Source organism: Emydura macquarii, unplaced genomic scaffold, assembly GCF_026122565.2.
Source record: "Emydura macquarii macquarii isolate MOO-44397 ecotype Brisbane River unplaced genomic scaffold, CSIRO-AGI_Emac_v2 contig_1253, whole genome shotgun sequence".
Classification (NCBI taxonomy): Eukaryota; Metazoa; Chordata; order Testudines; family Chelidae; genus Emydura; species Emydura macquarii.
In genome coordinates this window covers 63,199,249-63,217,975 of record NW_027131390.1, presented here as the reverse complement: position 1 = coordinate 63,217,975, position 18,727 = coordinate 63,199,249, and the positions used below count along the sequence as shown (strand labels likewise).

The following is an 18,727-nucleotide window of genomic DNA, read 5'->3' as shown; positions in this document are numbered from 1 at the left end:
ATAGGAAAGAATTAAAAAAAAAATCATGTTAAAATAGAGAGAAAATGGTGGCAAAAATTAACTCCTATGACTTTATCTTTAGATCTGTTAGAGAAGTCCCGTGTTGTTAAACAACCAAGAGGTGAAAGAAACTTTCATATCTTTTATCAGATATTGTCTGGTGCATCAGAAGACCTGCTTAGTAAGTACTGCCCCTCTGCTGTTTATCAGACATGATTACTATTTTTTGTTTTCTAGTAAAATACAACCAGTATTTTCATTTTCCTGTTGTGTGAAGAAAGGTATAACACTATTTATCATTAGTAGTAGTAGTAGTAATAAATGTTTACATGTGGTGCTCAAGGTCATGATCAAGCTTGGACCCCCCCATTTGTGCTACATGTTGTATGAACACAGAAAAGAGACCATCCTTGTCCAAAAAGGCTTGCAGTTTAAAGATCACTAAGTCTATTTAATATTAACTATTTGTTAATAGCAAACCAATTATTTGTATTACTGTTCTTAGGGGTGAAAGAGAGCCATTAACAAGGGTACCTGATTAATCTTATTTTCATTCGATTCATTAGACAAACTTAAACTTGAACGGGATTTCAGCAGATATAACTACCTGAGTTTGGACTCTTCCCGAGTAAATGGAGTGGATGATGCAGTAAACTTCAGAACAGTTAGGGTAAGAAGTAGCACTGTCCCGCTTAATCCAAGACACAACTCAAAACGCTAAGGCCTCAATTCTGCAACTGGCTCTATACCAGAGGGGATTCACCTTTGTAAGTCATTTTCAGGATTGGGGCCTTAATGAGTATTATAAACACTTTTCTGACAGATGTATAGTATGCATTCAGTTTGAAATGTAACATTTGTTAACCAGAGTCATGACAGAGAATAGTTTGGCTTTTCATATATGTACTTGAGGAAGAAAAGCATGAACTCCCATGACATTTTTCTCCTATTCTGTTGTTAAACTTAATTTTGAAGCTATGGATTTATTTATCAGTCTTCTTTTGATCTATTGCTTTATTTTAGCTTTTCACATTTGGCTTGAGTCTGAAATTAGACTGATTGGTCTATAGGCAGCTAGGAAATATCTTTTTTAAAACATGAATTACGCTCCAGTGCTCTGGTATGGACACTGGAGACAGGTTAAACCTTTGTCGACAGGGTTACACAAGCCTCGCAAACCTCACTTAATATTCTGGGGTGTAATTATCCAAGCCCAGTACCTTTTACATAGTCTTCTTGTTGTATCCATATGTGTTTGAAAAACGTTTGTATTCTGTGCTGATGTATACAAATGGTGGATTTTGCAAATATGATTTGACTAAAAATATATATCTTTATCTCGTGATTTCCCCTCCTCTTTTCCAGAATGCCATGCAGATAGTTGGCTTTATGGATCATGAAACACAGTCCATTTTAGAAGTGGTAGCAGCAGTTTTAAAATTGGGAAACATTGAATTCAAACCTGAATCTCGAGTAAATGGTTTAGATGAAAGTAAAATCAAAGATAAAAATGGTAAGATGACACTGGTGATAGAAAAAAAATTAATATTTGAATAGTTCATTGCAAATTCTGTATCTTGTAAAGACACAAGATTTACTCTTGCTCTTGTAGCTGGTTTAAAGTATGTTACTACTTTTTCTAATTCTGAATATCATCTATAAGCAGATTTGGTTCAAATCTCTCATGTCATGTAGTGTTTCGGTCAAAATTTGGCTTTTTACAAAAATGTCTTTCATGAGCATTTTCTAGATTTTTTCCATTTTATGAAAGCTTTCTTCTGAAAAATTAAATGGAAGAAATTTGTTTTCTATAAATGGATATAATGTATTGGTTGTTCCACAGTATTTTTTCAGTTAATATTTTTGGTTTTTGTACGGTCATTCTATAACTTAAGATCTGCTTATTCACTTGATGGGACTTTTTTGTTCTTGTAATTGGTACATTTTGAAAATTTGATGTTTTTGTTTTGCCTGTATGAACATTCTTTTTCAGGAAAGAGATTTCCCAAAAGATGGAAAAAATGGCCTTTCACTGAAATAGAATGAAACAGAAAATGGTTTCAAACTTACCAAGATTTTCATGGAATCTTTTACGTTGCTGTTTTTAGCCAACCTTTCATGGGAGTAACACGCAACCCAAAACTTGACAAAAAATGATTCTGAACAAACTTTCACTGCTTCAAAATTAAAGAGAATAACTAGCTTTTTGTGTGATGCAGTGTTAAGTTCAGCCAGTACAAACACAGTGATATGAAAGTGTTTATTATAGTAATACTGTGTTTTTGCTTTTATAGAGCTCAAAGAAATTTGCGAATTGACAGGGATTGATCAGTCAGTGTTGGAAAGAGCCTTTAGCTTCCGAACTGTTGAAGCCAAGCAAGAGAAGGTCTCTACAACACTAAATGTGGCTCAGGTAAAAGCAGATTCTTATTGACTTTTCTTTTCTGTAAGATATGTAAAAACAGTTTCCTTTTCCATAAGGATTGTGCCTTTTTTATGGATAAGAAAGGCCTGAAAGGTTATTTTAAAGGGTTGGTATGTTCTGATTTTACTTCAGCTATATCTCAAATGTAATTCCTGGATTGCTGCTTGTGGGGCTTTAAAGGATGCATATTGTTGTCTTGTGGAAATTAAAAGTTGCTGAATCTTTTACTTTCTCCACAATTTCATACAGTTATTGAAGTCAAATGGTGCTATTAAAACAAACAAGTAAATTAATGACTTCAAATGGTTTGACAAAAAATCTTTCCCTCTCAACTCTTTTGCTTTCATTCTCTTGGCTCTTGTGCCTTCACTAGATCATTAATTCTCAGCTTAGGTTTCTCAGTCACTTAGTTGCTTTTGAAAATTTTACTCTTAACCAGAAAACTGAACACTATTTTATGTCACATACTATAGGCAACATTCTTCATTTAAAGGAAAGAATTATTTTAAACGAGTGTTTATTGCATAGCTACAAAATAAAGTTACCGTTCACAAAGCACTTCTGAATAAAACATTTCAGTAACAAAACTTATCACAGTTTTCATTTTCTTTCCTTCAGCACACTGTTTGAATGTTTAAACACACTTGATGAACATTTTGCTTTTATCTGAGTCATGTCCACAAGAAAAGGGCATAAGAAGCTTTCCCTATATCTTGCGTAGAAATGTGGTAAACTTAAAATACCCTGCTGTGACAGACCATCTTTCATTTTGAACAGCCCATTTGGTTTCACATGATTTATGTGCTCTGGGATGTTCTGACATTTCTTCAGCTAAAATGAATAAGTTCAACTTTCCATGTTCCTTTTTTTCTTTATTTCCCAGCACCTTTCCTTTCCCTCTTCCCTTGCTGCAGCTACTGTTATCAATGTCAGCTTGGAACTTTGTATGTGAAGATATAAGGTATTTTAGGAACAGGAAAGGCCATCTGGTTGAATGTGCCACTTCTCATTCTTAGTTTATTTTAATCTAAGCTTCCTGCTTTTTCACTGTAACCTTCAGTCCTTCCCCTGCAGCAGATTTAGGCGTCTCTTGAAATCACTTACACTATTTTAATTGCTTGCCCAGTAGCTTATTCCATATGCTTATTCCCCTTGTCCTGGCGTAGTTCTGCTTACATTCTCCATTTACTCCTTATTTTAGAATTCTAGTTTTAGAAGCCCAAACCAGTCTCTGTGTGTGTAGACTTGGAAGGGAGAGAGAGTGGCTTTTAAAAAAGATAAAAATCACTTTCTGAATCCTTTTATAATTTGAAACCTTCTGTGATGTCAGTTTGGAGCCTTTTCTTTTTCCTGTAGAATAAACTGAAGTTCCTAACTTGTGCTCGTGATTTAGATTTTTCAGAACTGGTACAATCCTGACTCCTCTCCCTCTGGAAGGCCTGCTGCTGGTGCTGTCACTCTTAAGCACGGTATTCCAGATGCAGTCTAACTAGCATGTTACAGAATGACATGACCTCTTATTGTTTGTTTTTCTGCTAATGCAGTTTTCATCTTCCTCGATTGTGTTTTGTTGCTGATGTACATGGGGCTGATGGTTGAAATGTCTTTTTATAAAAAGTTCCAAACCCTTCTAAATGGTGTCTAGACAATTGGTCCACTTACAGCACCTATTCCAGAGCATAGGTCCTTACTTCCGTCCTGAATGTGGGTTTTTTCTATTTTGATCTGAGAATTTATCTTCTGTCTTACTCACTTAAGTGATTAAAACTCTGGTTTCATTACTCGCTGTTTCACACTTAATTTTATTCAAAATAATCAAGTCTGCTTGATAAAGTGTATTTCTGCTATCCCAAACCTCCACTAGAAACTTAACTCATGGGGTTCTGAAAAGAGATCTGAGCAGAGAATGTAATTGGGAACCTGTCAGAAAGAGATAGGAGGAGGGAGACAGCAAAATGTTCAATAAGCAGTCATGCTTTTGCAGTTTTTAAAGACAAATTGAGGCCTGCTTTTCATTCCTTTCTTCTCTCTTTGCTGTCTTTGCCCATCTGTCTCTGCCTTCCCTACTGCCTCCTCTCTCTCTCCCCCATCCTGTATCTGTTTTCCTATTTCTCTCAACCTTTCTTATAGCTTTTTCAGAATATATTAATGTCAGGACTGGCATATTCCCCTGGTTCACAAATAACTAGATTCATAAAGTTGCACCACTCAGAAAGTTTCCTAGGAACCTGTTCATCAGTAAGAATGAGGAACCCACTGGGAATATAGAAATTGTTGAGTAGTTTGATCAAATTCGGAAATGGGAAGTTTTATTACACCTGATGTTTTCCTGGTGTCCTTGGGCATCTCTTACTTATGTGACTATTTGATGCATTACCATTAAACACTGGCTCCAGTTGTCTCTTCTGGAGTAATGGGGGGAGGGCAGGTAGGGAAGAGGTCTTTAAGCCACCTTTGCTCCTCTTGAATTCTTGGTTCTGTTGGGCCTATCAAACCGCTATCATAAGGGAAAGTATCCGTAAGGCAACTCTGAATGTCTACACTGCCATGTAAACCTAGGATTTCAACTCAGACTCGAGCCTAACCCTTCTATCTACACACAAATCCTGAGGACCCAGGTCCCAGTATCCCCTGGGGATGCAGCTTCTGAACCTGAGTCAAACCAGGATCCAGGGTTCAAATCCTATTGCTTTGCAATGTAGATGCAGTCCCACTAGACTTGTGTCCTGGGAGTCCACTGAAAGTATCCCACAATTCCACCGGCCAACTTTCTTTGTCCTCTGGACACTGCACCATGAACAAAGGGCTAAAGCAGCCACATTTTGGGAGGGCACTAGGAAGTCTGTAATGCAGGTGATTAGACTAGGGCCTGCATAATGCAGTGTAGAAGCTGGAACCCAGATTGGGACTCAAGATCCAACAATTCCTAACCTGGGGTTCCAACTGATTGTAGACGCAGAAGCCTTGGCTAACAAACCCAGGGTCTGCTAACTTGAGTTCTGCTAACCCTGGGCTTACATTGCAGTGTAGGCATGCATAAAGGGTACATCTATATTGTGATAAAAACCCTGTGGCACTGAGTTTAAGCCTGGGTCAGCTGACTTGGTCTCGGGGGGCACAGACTGCAGGTCTTAAAAAGTGCAGTGTAGACAGGCTGAGTTCTGAGGCCCTCCATCCTCATAGGGTCCCAGAGCCTGAGCCTGAATGTTTACACTGCAATTTTATAGCTCTGCAGCCTGAGCCCTGAGTCTCTAAGTCAGCTGACTTGGGCCAGCTCTGATGATGTCTTTTATTGCAGTAAAGACATACCCTAATGGGCCATCTGCCAGCTGAGACTAGCTGGAATGCAGTGTGCTCTGTCTACACTGTCTCCATCTCCAGCCCTTATCAAGCCCCCATGCCAAAGGTTGAGCAGGAGATTGCTGTGGAGCCGTTCCTGCAGTCTTACTCTGACCATGACTCTCATGTTGGGGATATTCCTTCCTTTTCATAGCACTTTTTAAGCCACTGGAATAGCACACATGGTTCAGAATTAGCCCAATATGTCTAATGTTTTTTCTCTTCTGACTAGGCATATTATGCCCGTGATGCTCTGGCTAAGAATCTGTACAGTAGACTGTTTTCCTGGCTTGTAACCAGAATCAATGAGAGCATTAAGGTAATATTTTTTTATGCCCGTAAGGAAATCAACAGAAATGGATTAAGTGAGTGGTGATATTAAAACTAGACTGGTCAATTTTACATTCTTATTCTTATATACGAGTGCAATGTTGCAGGGCTACCAATGCTGGAGGTGAATATTTGTATCCAAATAAATCTGTTTGCTTGTTTTTGTTTTTAAACTCATGAAAATGTGTATTAAACATTTTTGGAAAACCAAACCTAACTTTTTAGCCTAAACAATATGCCTATACGGTGCATTTAATTAATCTTGACCACAAATACTAAACATACAGAACAATAACTCACCTTTTTCTTTAAAAGGCACAAACAAAAGTCAGAAAGAAGGTCATGGGAGTACTGGACATCTATGGCTTTGAAATTTTTGAGGTACGCACTTTAGAATACAATTTAAATAGACTTTTACATGTCCAGAACAAACTTTCCAGCAGCTACTAAAGCTAATCTAGTTGTTCACATATGTGCAGTCACAATTTCACCTTCTGTAAATTAAGTATAGTGCATCTTTCTAAGCAGACACAATAAATATTAAACAGAAGTTGAGTGGTCATCTCAGTATGTCTTGCAATTAAAGCACAAATTCATCAAAAGCCAAACTGAATATGTTGTGTTGATACAGAGGGTACCACTAAAAAGTAAGTACTGTCTTTTTCTGGCATCCCTCCTGAATATAGGAAATGTTTTGTACTGTCCATGCTGTCCTACAGTATTTGTCTATAATACATGTACTGTGTACTGCCTTGAGGCTTATTATGAATATCTGCAAACAAGGTTCTTTTCCTTTACAAAAGAAGACATCTTTCCTATTAGAACTAAAAATAAATTATACTTCATTTTAGTTCAGTACGCTTAAATAACTGCGCTGAAACTAATTTTAGTCTAGTGATCTCATGGCTTATTGCTCTTTACCCATGATAACATTTTGGATCGTGTCAGATTTATTTTTAAATTAAACCGTAGAAAATTCTCAGATATATCAAGTGACTTAGCTTCATGCTGTTAAGTATAGAGACCATGGCTAAATTGTTTATTCTGGCAAACTTTATTTCTAGCGATTTAGACTCATAGATTTTAAGGTCAGAAGGGACCATTATGGTCATCTAGTCTGACCCCCTGCACAATGCAGGCCACAGAACCTCACCCACCCACTCCTGTAAATAGACCCCTAACCTATGACTGAAGTCCTCAAATCACGGTTTAAAGACTTAAGAGAATCCACCAGCAAGTGCCCTGTGCCCCACATTGCAGAGGAAGGTAAACAACACCACCCCCCCACCCTACCGCCCCGGGCCTCTGCCAATCTACCCTGGGGAAAATTCTTTCCCATCCCCAAATATGGTGATCAGCTAAACCCAGAGCATATGGGCAAGACTCACCAGCCAGACACCCAGGAAAGAATTCTCTGTAGTAACTCAGAACACTCGCCATCTAACACCCCGTGTTAGTGTTCCTCCTCCCCCCCCCCCCAAAAAGGGGGGGCAATACAAGTATCAGGACAAGAAAAAAAGGGCTCAATGGAGATTTGGATACCTAGTTAAATATTGTACTCTAATGTTCCAACTAAAAAACTATCGGGAAAAACATCTTGTCTCTTTCCTCCTTTCCCACTTCCTCACAGTTTCTGTAGGAGACCACTAAGTATAGTTAGACTGGATAGAAGGTGGGAACAATCCACCTGGATTTCTCTCTTCCCAAAGAAGTTTTAATGTTACTTAGAAAGGGGAAGGTGGTATATACTTCATTTCAGATGTATAATGCATTAGAAGAGTCTAACAGTTTTGTAGAGAGATGATATAGCTAATATTTGACTCCGTTTTTTATTCAACAAGATAATATTTAGTTTCCAGAACATATGAAGAAACTTATGAAAATGTATTGTATATGACCAATATGGAAGTAACTGAGTAGTAGAACTATTTGGAGATGGTGGTAGAAAGATACACAGTAGAATGTTACTGTTAATGGCAAAAATTTTATTTTAACCAGCTGTGTATGTGCACTTGATTAAGTGTAGGGTGAATCTGTGTTTAAAAACACTGAAATAATTCTGAGTTTATGGATGGCTATGGTTTATTAAATTGAATGCAAGGAAACATGGTGGGGGGAAGCCATAAATATAAGTAGTTCGATGTAAAGACACAATTTCAGAGCAGCAAAATGGAAGACTAAATGGTTTTTCCTCTCACATGTATATTGAACTATATTATAGTATATAGAATGCTTATAATAGTTAATTTGAAAATTGAGCAAGTTTGTTCATTTAGTATCCTAACATACCAAATGCTGAGCAGCCTCAACTTCTATTGAAGTAGATGGGAGAAGAAGTACCTGTACCTCACAGGATCAAACTCAAGATGGTGAAATTCACCCAGATACACAGGGCAATCAAAGGTCATTCTCATCACTTAAGTGTCACAGTGGCACTACAAGATAAATAGCCATATATTAAGGGCCTGATCCAATGCTCATTGAAGTCAGTGGGAACCTTTCCATTGACAATGAGGGGTTTTGGATCAGGTCCTAACATATGGCTTAGATTGTGTACATACTTAAATTACAAGCTCTCTAGGACAAGTTTATAGAGGTTTTTATACTGTGCTCATCACTCCATCTTCTCCCTGAAGGGAGGTGTGTGTGCAGTGGAGTGTCTTGTTTTGGTAAGAATTTTTAATTTATTTATTAAATAAATACATGTGTTGATATGTGTTTCTATTAAAGAAGGCAAGGTCAAAGAATGTGCCTTGCACGTGGAGCAGAAAGTGATGAGGTTTGTGATGGTCCTTCATTCCTGGGGGAATTCATTCCGCAGTCACGAAAGTTTTGTCTCTTCCACAGATGAGCTTTTCTTTTATTGTGGAGAGTGCCATTGTGACAGAGGAGTGAATCTATCAACTATAGTTCTTCTTCCTGGAGAGTTAGACAGTCTTTTGAATATCCTGGGCCCAGCCTCTGGGCACTTGGAAGAAAAAGACTGAGACCTTGAGCTTGATTTGCAATTCTGTTAGAAGCCAGTTTAGAGAGTGGAAGACAGGTGTGACGTACCAGTTGTAGCCTGTATTTTTGAGGAGATGCTGAAGGGACAACCACCATCTGTTTGTTATGCATTTGTACAATGCCTAGCACAGTGGGGTCCTGATCCATGCTTGGGGCCTCTTGAGGATACTATAATCAGATATTAATAATATCAAATTTAACTTCAGACACTTTTCAGGAATCAAGGATGGTTAAATATTTGATATTGGAACTAGAGATGGTCAGAAATTTTCCAGTAGAATGTGTTGCCATTGGAAAATGCTGATTTAGTTGGAAGTGGATCAATTTTGATGAAAATTTATTTTGAAAGAAACTTTGAAAGAGAAAAAAAAACATGTCAGTAAGGTCAAGGTGTCCTGTTTTGAGCTTTTTGGAGTGAATTATTTTGATTTTTCCTGTTTTCAAATAACTTTGAGTGTATGGTGTATTTACATCATATAAAATTTTGAAACTTAAAATTGGAATAAAACATTTCAGTTTTGTCAAAACAAAATGTTTCAATTGATCTGAAACTAATTTTTGTTCAGAATTTCATTTTCCCAGAAATTTCAAAAAAAAAAAAAAAAAAAAAAAAAAGTTCTGTTTCTGAGTGGGAAAAAAAATTCAAAATTGTGTATTTTCCTGCAAAAAGACACACCTACTTCCCACCTAGCTCTAATTTGAAACAAAATCCTACCATTGACACTTTAAAATTGACTAAAATACTGTTTACCAAACACTGCGCCAGGTATGGTAGAAAGATTTTTATGGTCAGGTAAATGAATCTGCATGAAGTAAGTTCAATTAAATAACAGACACATGCAAAACCTGTATTTATGGAACCTTTTAATAAATGATGGTACTGCACATGTACAATCAAAGACAATTAAGGAAATGCTTATAAGAAATAGCTGCTTTAAAAAAAAAAAGAAAAGTAGCCACTATAAAAAAACATATTGGTAAATCTAGTTATATATAAAATAGTAAACTAATCTGCTGTAATTGAAGGAAACATTATGTAATATATGCAGTACAATACATCAAGATGGAGTGAGATGATCATCTGCCACATCGTTTATATTTTCTAGCTTAAATGGTAGAGTCATTTTGCTGGATGGATATTTTACAAAAGGATTGTTAAAACATGCAGAATTTTAGCTAGCATATAGCTAATGGCAGTGAATTTATAGAGCTAATAATTATTCTTTGTATTTCCATGAGGTTGTTACAAAGTCCCCTTAGGAACCAATTACTACATGTTTTGTCATTTCTTAAACTAACATGCACTCTCTTGAAGGTTAGAACTACAATAAGGTACTTGATGGATTTTGATGATAAAAGTGGATTTGGGATGCCATTCCATCTGCAAACATGTAATGTAAACTTGATTTGATATGTTAAAAGTAAAACTTCTTATTTTAAATTCCTCTCAACTACCACTTGGATTAGCATTAATACACCTTCAGTTGACCTTGGATACCTTTTTAGACTTCTTTGTAAAAGTGCAGCATTAATCTATGAGATGTTTTTTCAGTTGGATGTACTTTCCTGTTTATCTTTAGCTAATATAAAAAATATAAATATTTGCCTTGTTATATTTATATGGTCAACTATATGAGAAATAAGTGGGGGGGGGGAGCAGAGGAAAAGAGAAACATGCTGGAAAATACAGGAGGTATGGTATTTATTTTTCGTCTTTTGCCCGACTACTGGCAAACGAATATATTCTGATTATTTATGGACGAAGGGTGAAATCCTGGCCCCATTGAAGTTAATGACAAAACTCCCATTGACTTCAACGGAGCACGGTTTCACCTCAAATGTTTAAAGTGCCCATGAGGCCCTTTGGGAGTATTAGATTAATTATGTCATAACAAGCTACTCATGTTTAGATTCTAATTACAGAGCTTTTGGATTGTCTTATCCGACAGTTTATTTCATTGCTAAAACTTCCCTAGCTGATGCTATTTTTCCCATTAAAAAATAATTTCTCGTATTCGGTGTCACTGGGTTTAACTTTTCAAAATGCAATGTAACTTTTTTGTCAAATTTTCTGATGTTTTTTCTCCCAGCTCTCTCTAGCTTTCTTTTGAGAAGTTTGAATACAAAGCTAGCTGGGCTGCTTCTTGAGGCTTTATTTAGTTGCTCGAGGCACTCTGTCAAAAACTGATTTGCTTAAACAAAACTGAATATAGCAACTTTTCATTTATTCTTTAGAGACTATCTATCCATTTTGATATATTCAATACTGGTAGGAAAAAAGGGCTACAAACATTTAAGATTCTAAGTAACACCTCCCATAGCCCTCTCTTGCAACATATTCTCTATAGACTCTGCCCGTTCCAGAAATGTCTATGCAAATTCTTTTCATCTTAACTCACAGAAGAAACCAGCTCATGAAGTCAGTAGAAAATATACTGCAGAGCAAAGACTGAGTTTCATGACAAGTCACAAATTCTAGATTAAGGACCATTTTAAAGCATGGAGGATGTAATGCTAACCTGATAACTGTGACTGGAGATAGAAGGGAATAGACTGACATTTTCCCAAATGGACAAAAATGTCTCACTAGTCTCTTGTGTTAGAACCAGCATAAACTGTTACCACTACATCATATTATTCTCTTGGTTTCTCCAATTCAGTTGGTATAATTTGCCAGGTGTTGCACAGGTCTCTTTACAATTCTGTGTCATCTGGACACTATAATAGTTGTTGAATTAAAATCTGGACAAAACAGTCACCTCCAAATGACTGCAACCAGGACTGCTACATGGTAAATGACCGATCATCAGGTCTGTGACCAAACATGGTAAAAATTTCATACTACAAAATAGTACACATACATTTCAAACTTCATATGATATTAGCTGAAAATTGAGCACCATTGAGAAAGACTTGTAAATTCCCTAGCAATTTTCCCTTGAAATATTTTATATCAAAACAGACAGCCTAGCAACACACTATTACCTGAAAGCACATGAGAAGCATGCTCCTTTATACTTCGCTAGAAGACATTTTGCATTCATCGTTTCTTCATACAAGTAAGGTAGTCTGAGGCAGAGTACAAACACTTAACCTAGAGGTTCTCAGAGGAATCCTTGGTCTCCACCAGCAATGGCAGCTGATATTATGCAACCCACATACAATGTTTTACTAGCGTAACACCTTGATAACGGTCCATTCATCATCACATAAAAAGTTAAGTTGTATTTTTTCTAGACAGGCCTGTTCTGAGAAGCAAAAGAAATAAATTCACTTCTATAAGTATAAATAATATAATTATATAAACCACAATTCCATCTGTGCTGAGAGAATGCTATCAGAAATACAAAAGAAGATAACGTCATGATTAGCAACACAGCTTTCTTTGTTAGAGTTGTGCTTACAATGAATACCTTTTTTTAAAAAAAAAGAGATGTCCAAATAATAGGGTAGTAAGGGTCCTAAGTATCTTGCTGAAGAATTATATTAAGGAAGGGTAGCTTTTGTGTTTAAAGCAGAGAAATAGGCTTCAGAAGATCTAAGATCTATTCTCAGCTTTATCACAAGCTTTCTGATACCTTGCCCAAGTCTCATAACTTTTTTGTCTAAGTTTCTCTGTCTGTAAAATGGGGACAATACCTACCTTACCTCTTGGTGCTTGTAGTGGAATGTATTGGGCTCTTTAAGAATAATTGCCGCTAGTCCAGCTGTTACTAGGGCATGCTTCTTTAAAGCAAAGCATGCTGGAAGATGTAGTACTAGAGGAGCTATGTGATTGCCAGGACTATATAAGATGAAGCATGCAACTTAGTTAGGAAGAGTCCAGATACAGACAGTGCCTGCAGAAAATCATTTTCTTGGCGCCTTCTATTCCCTGCAGGTCCCTAGACAGGCTTCCTCCAAATCTTGCCTCTACCCGAACTCTCCCTAAATGAGCCCACAGGCTTTTTTCTTGTATAGTCCTGGCAATCACATGACCTCTCTTAGACTACACCTTGCAACAGTCTCTCCTATGAACTTAATCTCCCCACATGCTCTTTCATGAAGGTTTGAGCCCCAGTAACATATCAGCTAGTGGTGTCCACTTTTAAAGAGCCCAGCACACTTCTGCTACAGTGTTATTGTAATTCTTAATCAAATATCTGTAGCATATTATGAGGTCTTCTGAAAGTAGTGCAACAGAGATGCAGTTTTAAAAAATTCATTGAGGCAGCAGCCAGGTAATAAATGGAAGCATTGTATCAACAACTCAACTAAGAACAACTTGTATATACTGTAAATATATAACTCAGTTCTGGATGTAAACACATTGTTGATTTTCATTTTTATACATTCTCAACTCTATTCTGATACCCATCAATTCACACAGGGTACAGAAAAATTGATTTTTGTGCTGATGTATGTGTACCCAATCAGTTGTGCAATCTACAGAGCAATGCCCAATCAAGTGTATAAGAGAACTAAGTCTTAAATCAGTATCTATGGTTATTTATCATGTACGTCTGCCGGCTAGCTTTGTGAAAGTGGAACACACAATGCTGTAAGCCCTACATAAAGAACATCCCTTGTTCTTGTTTTTTTGGTTTGACTTCTAGATGTCAAAGTGGAGATTTTAAAATGCATTTTATAAAATAACTGATTTACTGAATTTTAACTTGTTCTTTTAGTTAAGAAATAATAGAGGCTCATATGTAATATTCATCACTGTCAATACTTAGTGTACAGAGGTTTATTTTATGAAACTTAAGATTTATGAAGTAAAACATGTTGGTTGTATGTTATTCAGACATGGATAACATAATAATTTTGAAGAGAATCAAAAGATAGATTATATAGAAACTCTGGGTGTGCTTCGTTTTAGTTTGCATGTACCAAAATATACAGAGGAGAGCCAGGTGTGTTCAGTGGATCTGATTCTCTCCTTTCACCCCTGAAATCACTGGGTGTTTTGTCATTGACATCAATAGGAGCAGGAGCATGCCCAATTAACTGACATTTGGAAATGTGGAATCAATGTGATTTGGGCATATGTTGCTGTTACTGCCTTAATTATGCTTTTTGGAGTAACTCATGGGAAGTGTATTTTGGAAGTTTGACTACAAATATCTGAAGGTACATTTAAATGTCATACTTCTAGGTTTCTTTGCCTAGAGATACGTCTTTACAGAAATATGTGAGTTTAAAATCTGCTTTCCATGGCATTTTTTCCATAAAGTTTTATTGCTTGAATGTTCATGAAAGTGAAAAAGTAGGACCATAGGGAATGCACCATGAAATCTAAGTAAATATTTTGTAGGACATGTTTTGTGGGATTTGCCGAGCTCTTTTAACAATATTATTCCTCTCGAAGGAAAATTTGAAGGTTTTCAAAAAAATCAACAATTGTATTGATGGATGTGTTATAAAAACATAAATGTCTGTATTGGGATGAGATTCCCTAGAGGACTTCAAGGAATAAATATTGAACAACAAATACCTGTGGAAACTTCATAGGCATGGAAAAGTTAGATTATTCTGACCTTAGTTATATGTAAACAACCATTTTCTGTGACAGGGAGAAATGATCTCATTCATCTCTTATTTGTGCTCTTCTGGCAACATTCCCACCTTTTTAACATCTATATTCTGTAGCTCCTCCTTTACAAATAAAGTCTCACGTGTGCATCTGTTAAAATCCCCTTCTCTGCCATCCTCCTAGCATGACCTCATATCTGGGATATAGGTTAAATCTTCAGGCCTGCTGCTTGGTTCATCACATCATTCCTTTCAGTGAACTAACGTCTAGGCCCTCCTTTATCATCTTTTTCCTCTTCAATTTTGGCAGTAGCTTATGCTGGTTGCCAGAGCTGACCTGGATCCATCTCCTACCTTGGGGAAGGGGATACATTTTCTCATGTTTAAGTCGGGGCAGAAGAGCTGTAGTACAAATAAAAGGAATTGCATATTTTGGGGAGCGTGAAAGACCAGAAATCAGTTACCCGATACTTTTTTTTTTTAAAAATTAATTAATATGCCAACTTTACAGGAGTCAGTTCTGTTACTTTGGATACAAACTGGGACAATTCTGAACTTCTTTTTAGAGTTCAACTTTCCTATAAATGTTTCTCAAAGTAGTCTTGTTTGTGTAATATTTCATTATAGATGTTAAAACAAAACCTTTTTAAAATTCAACAGACTAGTGAGAGTGAGTGGAGGAAGATCTTCCAAAGCACAAATGTGGGTTAGGCACCCAACTCTCATTGACTTTCAATGAGAGTCAGGCACCTAACTGTCTTTGTGCCTTTGAAAATCTCCCATATAGTCTACCTCAAAAATAAACACACATTGCCTTAGATGAGGGAAAATGTGAGGGTATCAAATAATTTCATAGAAGAATATCCCCTCTCTTTAGAAGCCTTAGCAACTCCTTTAATTAAGAATGTAGTCTGTATTGTCTTCAAACGGAGTACAAAGCTGTCCTTATTTCTTCATTCTGCTGTTGCTTCTTGCTTAATTCTATCTTCATAGTACTGGTGGAAATCATATGTGCAGTTACCGTTACATCTCTATTTTTATGGTGAGTTGCCGTTGTATATCTGGGATATTCCTGCAACTCCTGTCTAAACCTGTCATTGTCTTTCCTGCTCGTCCTGACAGCCGTTTTCATTTTAGTCATTCCAAGGCATTTCTGCCTGAGGCCACTCTATGACCTTTACTTTAGTAAAATTTTTTTGGTAAAAATCTCAGTCTTTTATGTCTTGTCTGTGGTATCTATTCAAACCAGGGAGTAGCTCTACTCAGGAATATCCATCCATATTTTTTCTGGTAATTCTATGTAATGTATGGCTAGAACTTGACATAAAATAAATCAAATGCCATAAACAACTTTTCCTTAGACTGGAACCCTTATTTGTGTCCCTGAAGGACGTGGGTTCAGGAGTAGACGTGTTGTACTCACTTTTGTTAGCAGTTCATTTTGACTAATATTCTAAGGCAAAGGGAATGAGCCATGAAGAGGTAACATACTGAGCGTAAGAAAAATAGTAGCCTAATTTACCCACAGGCAGCATGCTCTCTGATGCAGAAACAGACTTTAGCCCCGTGGGTCTTGTATAAAGATGTCTCCAAATGACAGACTCTGAAACCCAATAGTTTGACGCTTAATAACAAAGAAAAATGTGTGTGAGCAAGAGATCGAGTGACTGTGTGAAAACAGCATGGATTTGATCATGTTGAATCAGTGTTGTGTCATAGTACTGGTCTGATGTCTGACTAAATTTTCAGATTGCCATTTATTGTCACAACTGATTAAAGATTGAGAGGACAAGCTGTTAGTTGGTTTATCATCTGCATCCATACATTGGGATGTGAATTTGTATCTATCCCAGGTGACATTTCATTTGCTAGCACCTTTCATTTCAGTTGAGAGACTGAGAATGTTCTTCACCCCTGTGAAGGACATGTTAGTTGCTCTGCAGTGGCTTCACAGGTGCAGCTAGTGTAGTACTGCTGTAAAATACAATGATTAAACAAATGTTTCCAACGTTAAAAGAACAGACTACACCATGGAAAAGAAGCATCACTGGTAAAGCTTTGAAAGTGCAAGACTTATGATCCTTCAAATTTTTTCCTACAGTATTTGAAATTCAAAGAGAAACTTTGTCTAAACACTTTGTTCCTTTTCCCCTATTTATCAGCCTTAATTATCACTAATTACTATCTCTTACTGTCTAGATCTAATGTTCAGAAAAAGCAACAAATATTATATGATTCTAGGAGGTATATTTTAAGCCTACTTTCCCTAGTGGAGTTTGGTGGGCCTCAGTTGCTTTAGTTGGATGGTAATCAGTAGCTTTCTCACTCCCACAGATATGTTGTAGTGGGAAAGATGAACAGCAACGGACTCCTCTGTGGTAAATGTGCAGGACATAGTCTGCCCATCACTAATACCATTTTTAGGCAAGGTGACAAATACCAAAAGATAGGGATGCACCCACGGTCCAGACAACGGCACCTGATTGACTACGTCATCACCCACCAAAGAGACATCTGTGATGTCAGAATTACTAGAGCTGTGTGTGGTACAGAATGCTGGCCAGACTACGTACTGGTAAGAACAGTGTTCAGCCTGTATATAGTCCCTGCACCGTGTAAGTGCCCCAAGCTCAACAGACCAGCCTTTAATATAGGCAACTTGGCTGTCAGTTTCATCAATCACTCAAGGACAAGCTTTCTTCATGCTCACTGTTCACAGGTAACCCAATAGAAAAATAGAACTAGTTCAAAGATGTGATCATTGATGCAGCTAAATCAGGCCTGGTCTACACTTACCTGGTGATTCGGCGGCAGTCGACAAGAGTTAAGCAAGCTTGCGTAAATCCCATCGACTGCTGTGCTTCCCTTCCTGTCGACGCAGCGCTATGCCACTTGAGGAGGTGGTTTTACAGTGTAGACTTCTGGATCGATTGAGCAGGCCTTCATTGGTCTTCATTGGCTGCTCAATATGTAGACTTTTGGTTTTGCTTTTCTTTAACAGATACGAATACGAATCTGTATCAAGCAATAAAAATGTAGACTAAAAGCTGCCACTGTACTGTGTTTGTCTGTCAGCATTCATTCAGTGTAGCATTGTATACTGCAGCATTATAGAAATTGTGTAAGGACTGATTGCCATTTATGTAATTTTGTCTTTTTGCAACAGAATGCAGTAAGTATGAGTTGTTTGCTGTGCAGTTCTGATGCATGCTACATTTTTACCCTTTTCTTCTAGAGCTATGCAAATTTTGGAATCTGTAATTAAGCTGGGAGGGAGGTGTGGGATCTGAAGGGACTGCCAAAATATTAGGGTATGTCTACACAGCAACTAGACTCAGGTTCATGGGGCTCATGCTGCGGGGCTGTTTCATTGCTGTGTAAACTTCCGGGCTTGGGCTGGAGTAGGACCTTGTGAGGTGGGAGGGTCCCAGAGCTTGGGCTCCAGTGTGAGCCCAGAAATCTACCCAGCAGTGAAACATCCCTGCAGACACAGCACCAGCCCCATGAACCGGAGTCGGCTGGCACAGGCCAGCTGTGGGTCTCGTTGCTGTGTAGAAGTACTCTTAGAGATCAGCTTTGATTTTGCTTTAGCTTAAACCTATGTTGATATGGGTAACCTATGCTACTTCGGCTTTTCCTAATCTGCTTGTGTGTGTTCTTAATCATGTTTTTAGTATTTTAGCAGCTAGTTGATTAAATCTGTTTAAAAAACTGCAGGTTTTTTATTATCAAGATGTTTGTCAGTGTAACTTCAGCATCATAGATCTTACATAGCGGATTTGCTGACAGGTGTAACTTCATGATTTAATTCATTATGCAAATATCATCAGTCCTCCTAAATAACCAAAGACATAGCACTACTAGCTAGAAAAAAAAAAAAGTTGGAATGTCCTTAATTAAGAAGGAAAGAACTGTAGTAATATCTAAAAACTGCTTTTATATATTTGTAAGTAAATCTCTCTAATACATTTGCGTATTGAATTTTCATATAATAAACACCATTTTAAGCAAATATCGGAAAATGGTAACTGGACACTAATCGCCTTCATTTAAGATAATTGAAATAAAAAGATATTAGCTAAAACCTTTTAGAGTCAAATCCTGCCCTCTTGA

At 37.2% G+C, this 18,727-nt stretch overlaps 1 protein-coding gene across 4 annotated transcripts in view; it reads left to right on the top strand.

The window, feature by feature from the left end:
- Positions 1–18,727, top strand: part of MYO1B (myosin IB) — a 169,017-nt gene that overhangs the window by 111,950 nt on the left and 38,340 nt on the right. For all 4 annotated transcript variants that reach the window (XM_067549001.1, XM_067548999.1, XM_067549000.1 and 1 more), the window contains exons 8-13: positions 83–181; positions 567–670; positions 1,366–1,513; positions 2,295–2,413; positions 5,997–6,083; positions 6,410–6,475. In XM_067549001.1, the coding sequence (XP_067405102.1) occupies positions 83–181; positions 567–670; positions 1,366–1,513; positions 2,295–2,413; positions 5,997–6,083; positions 6,410–6,475 (623 nt within the window). The remainder of the gene's footprint in view (positions 1–82; positions 182–566; positions 671–1,365; positions 1,514–2,294; positions 2,414–5,996; positions 6,084–6,409; positions 6,476–18,727) is intronic.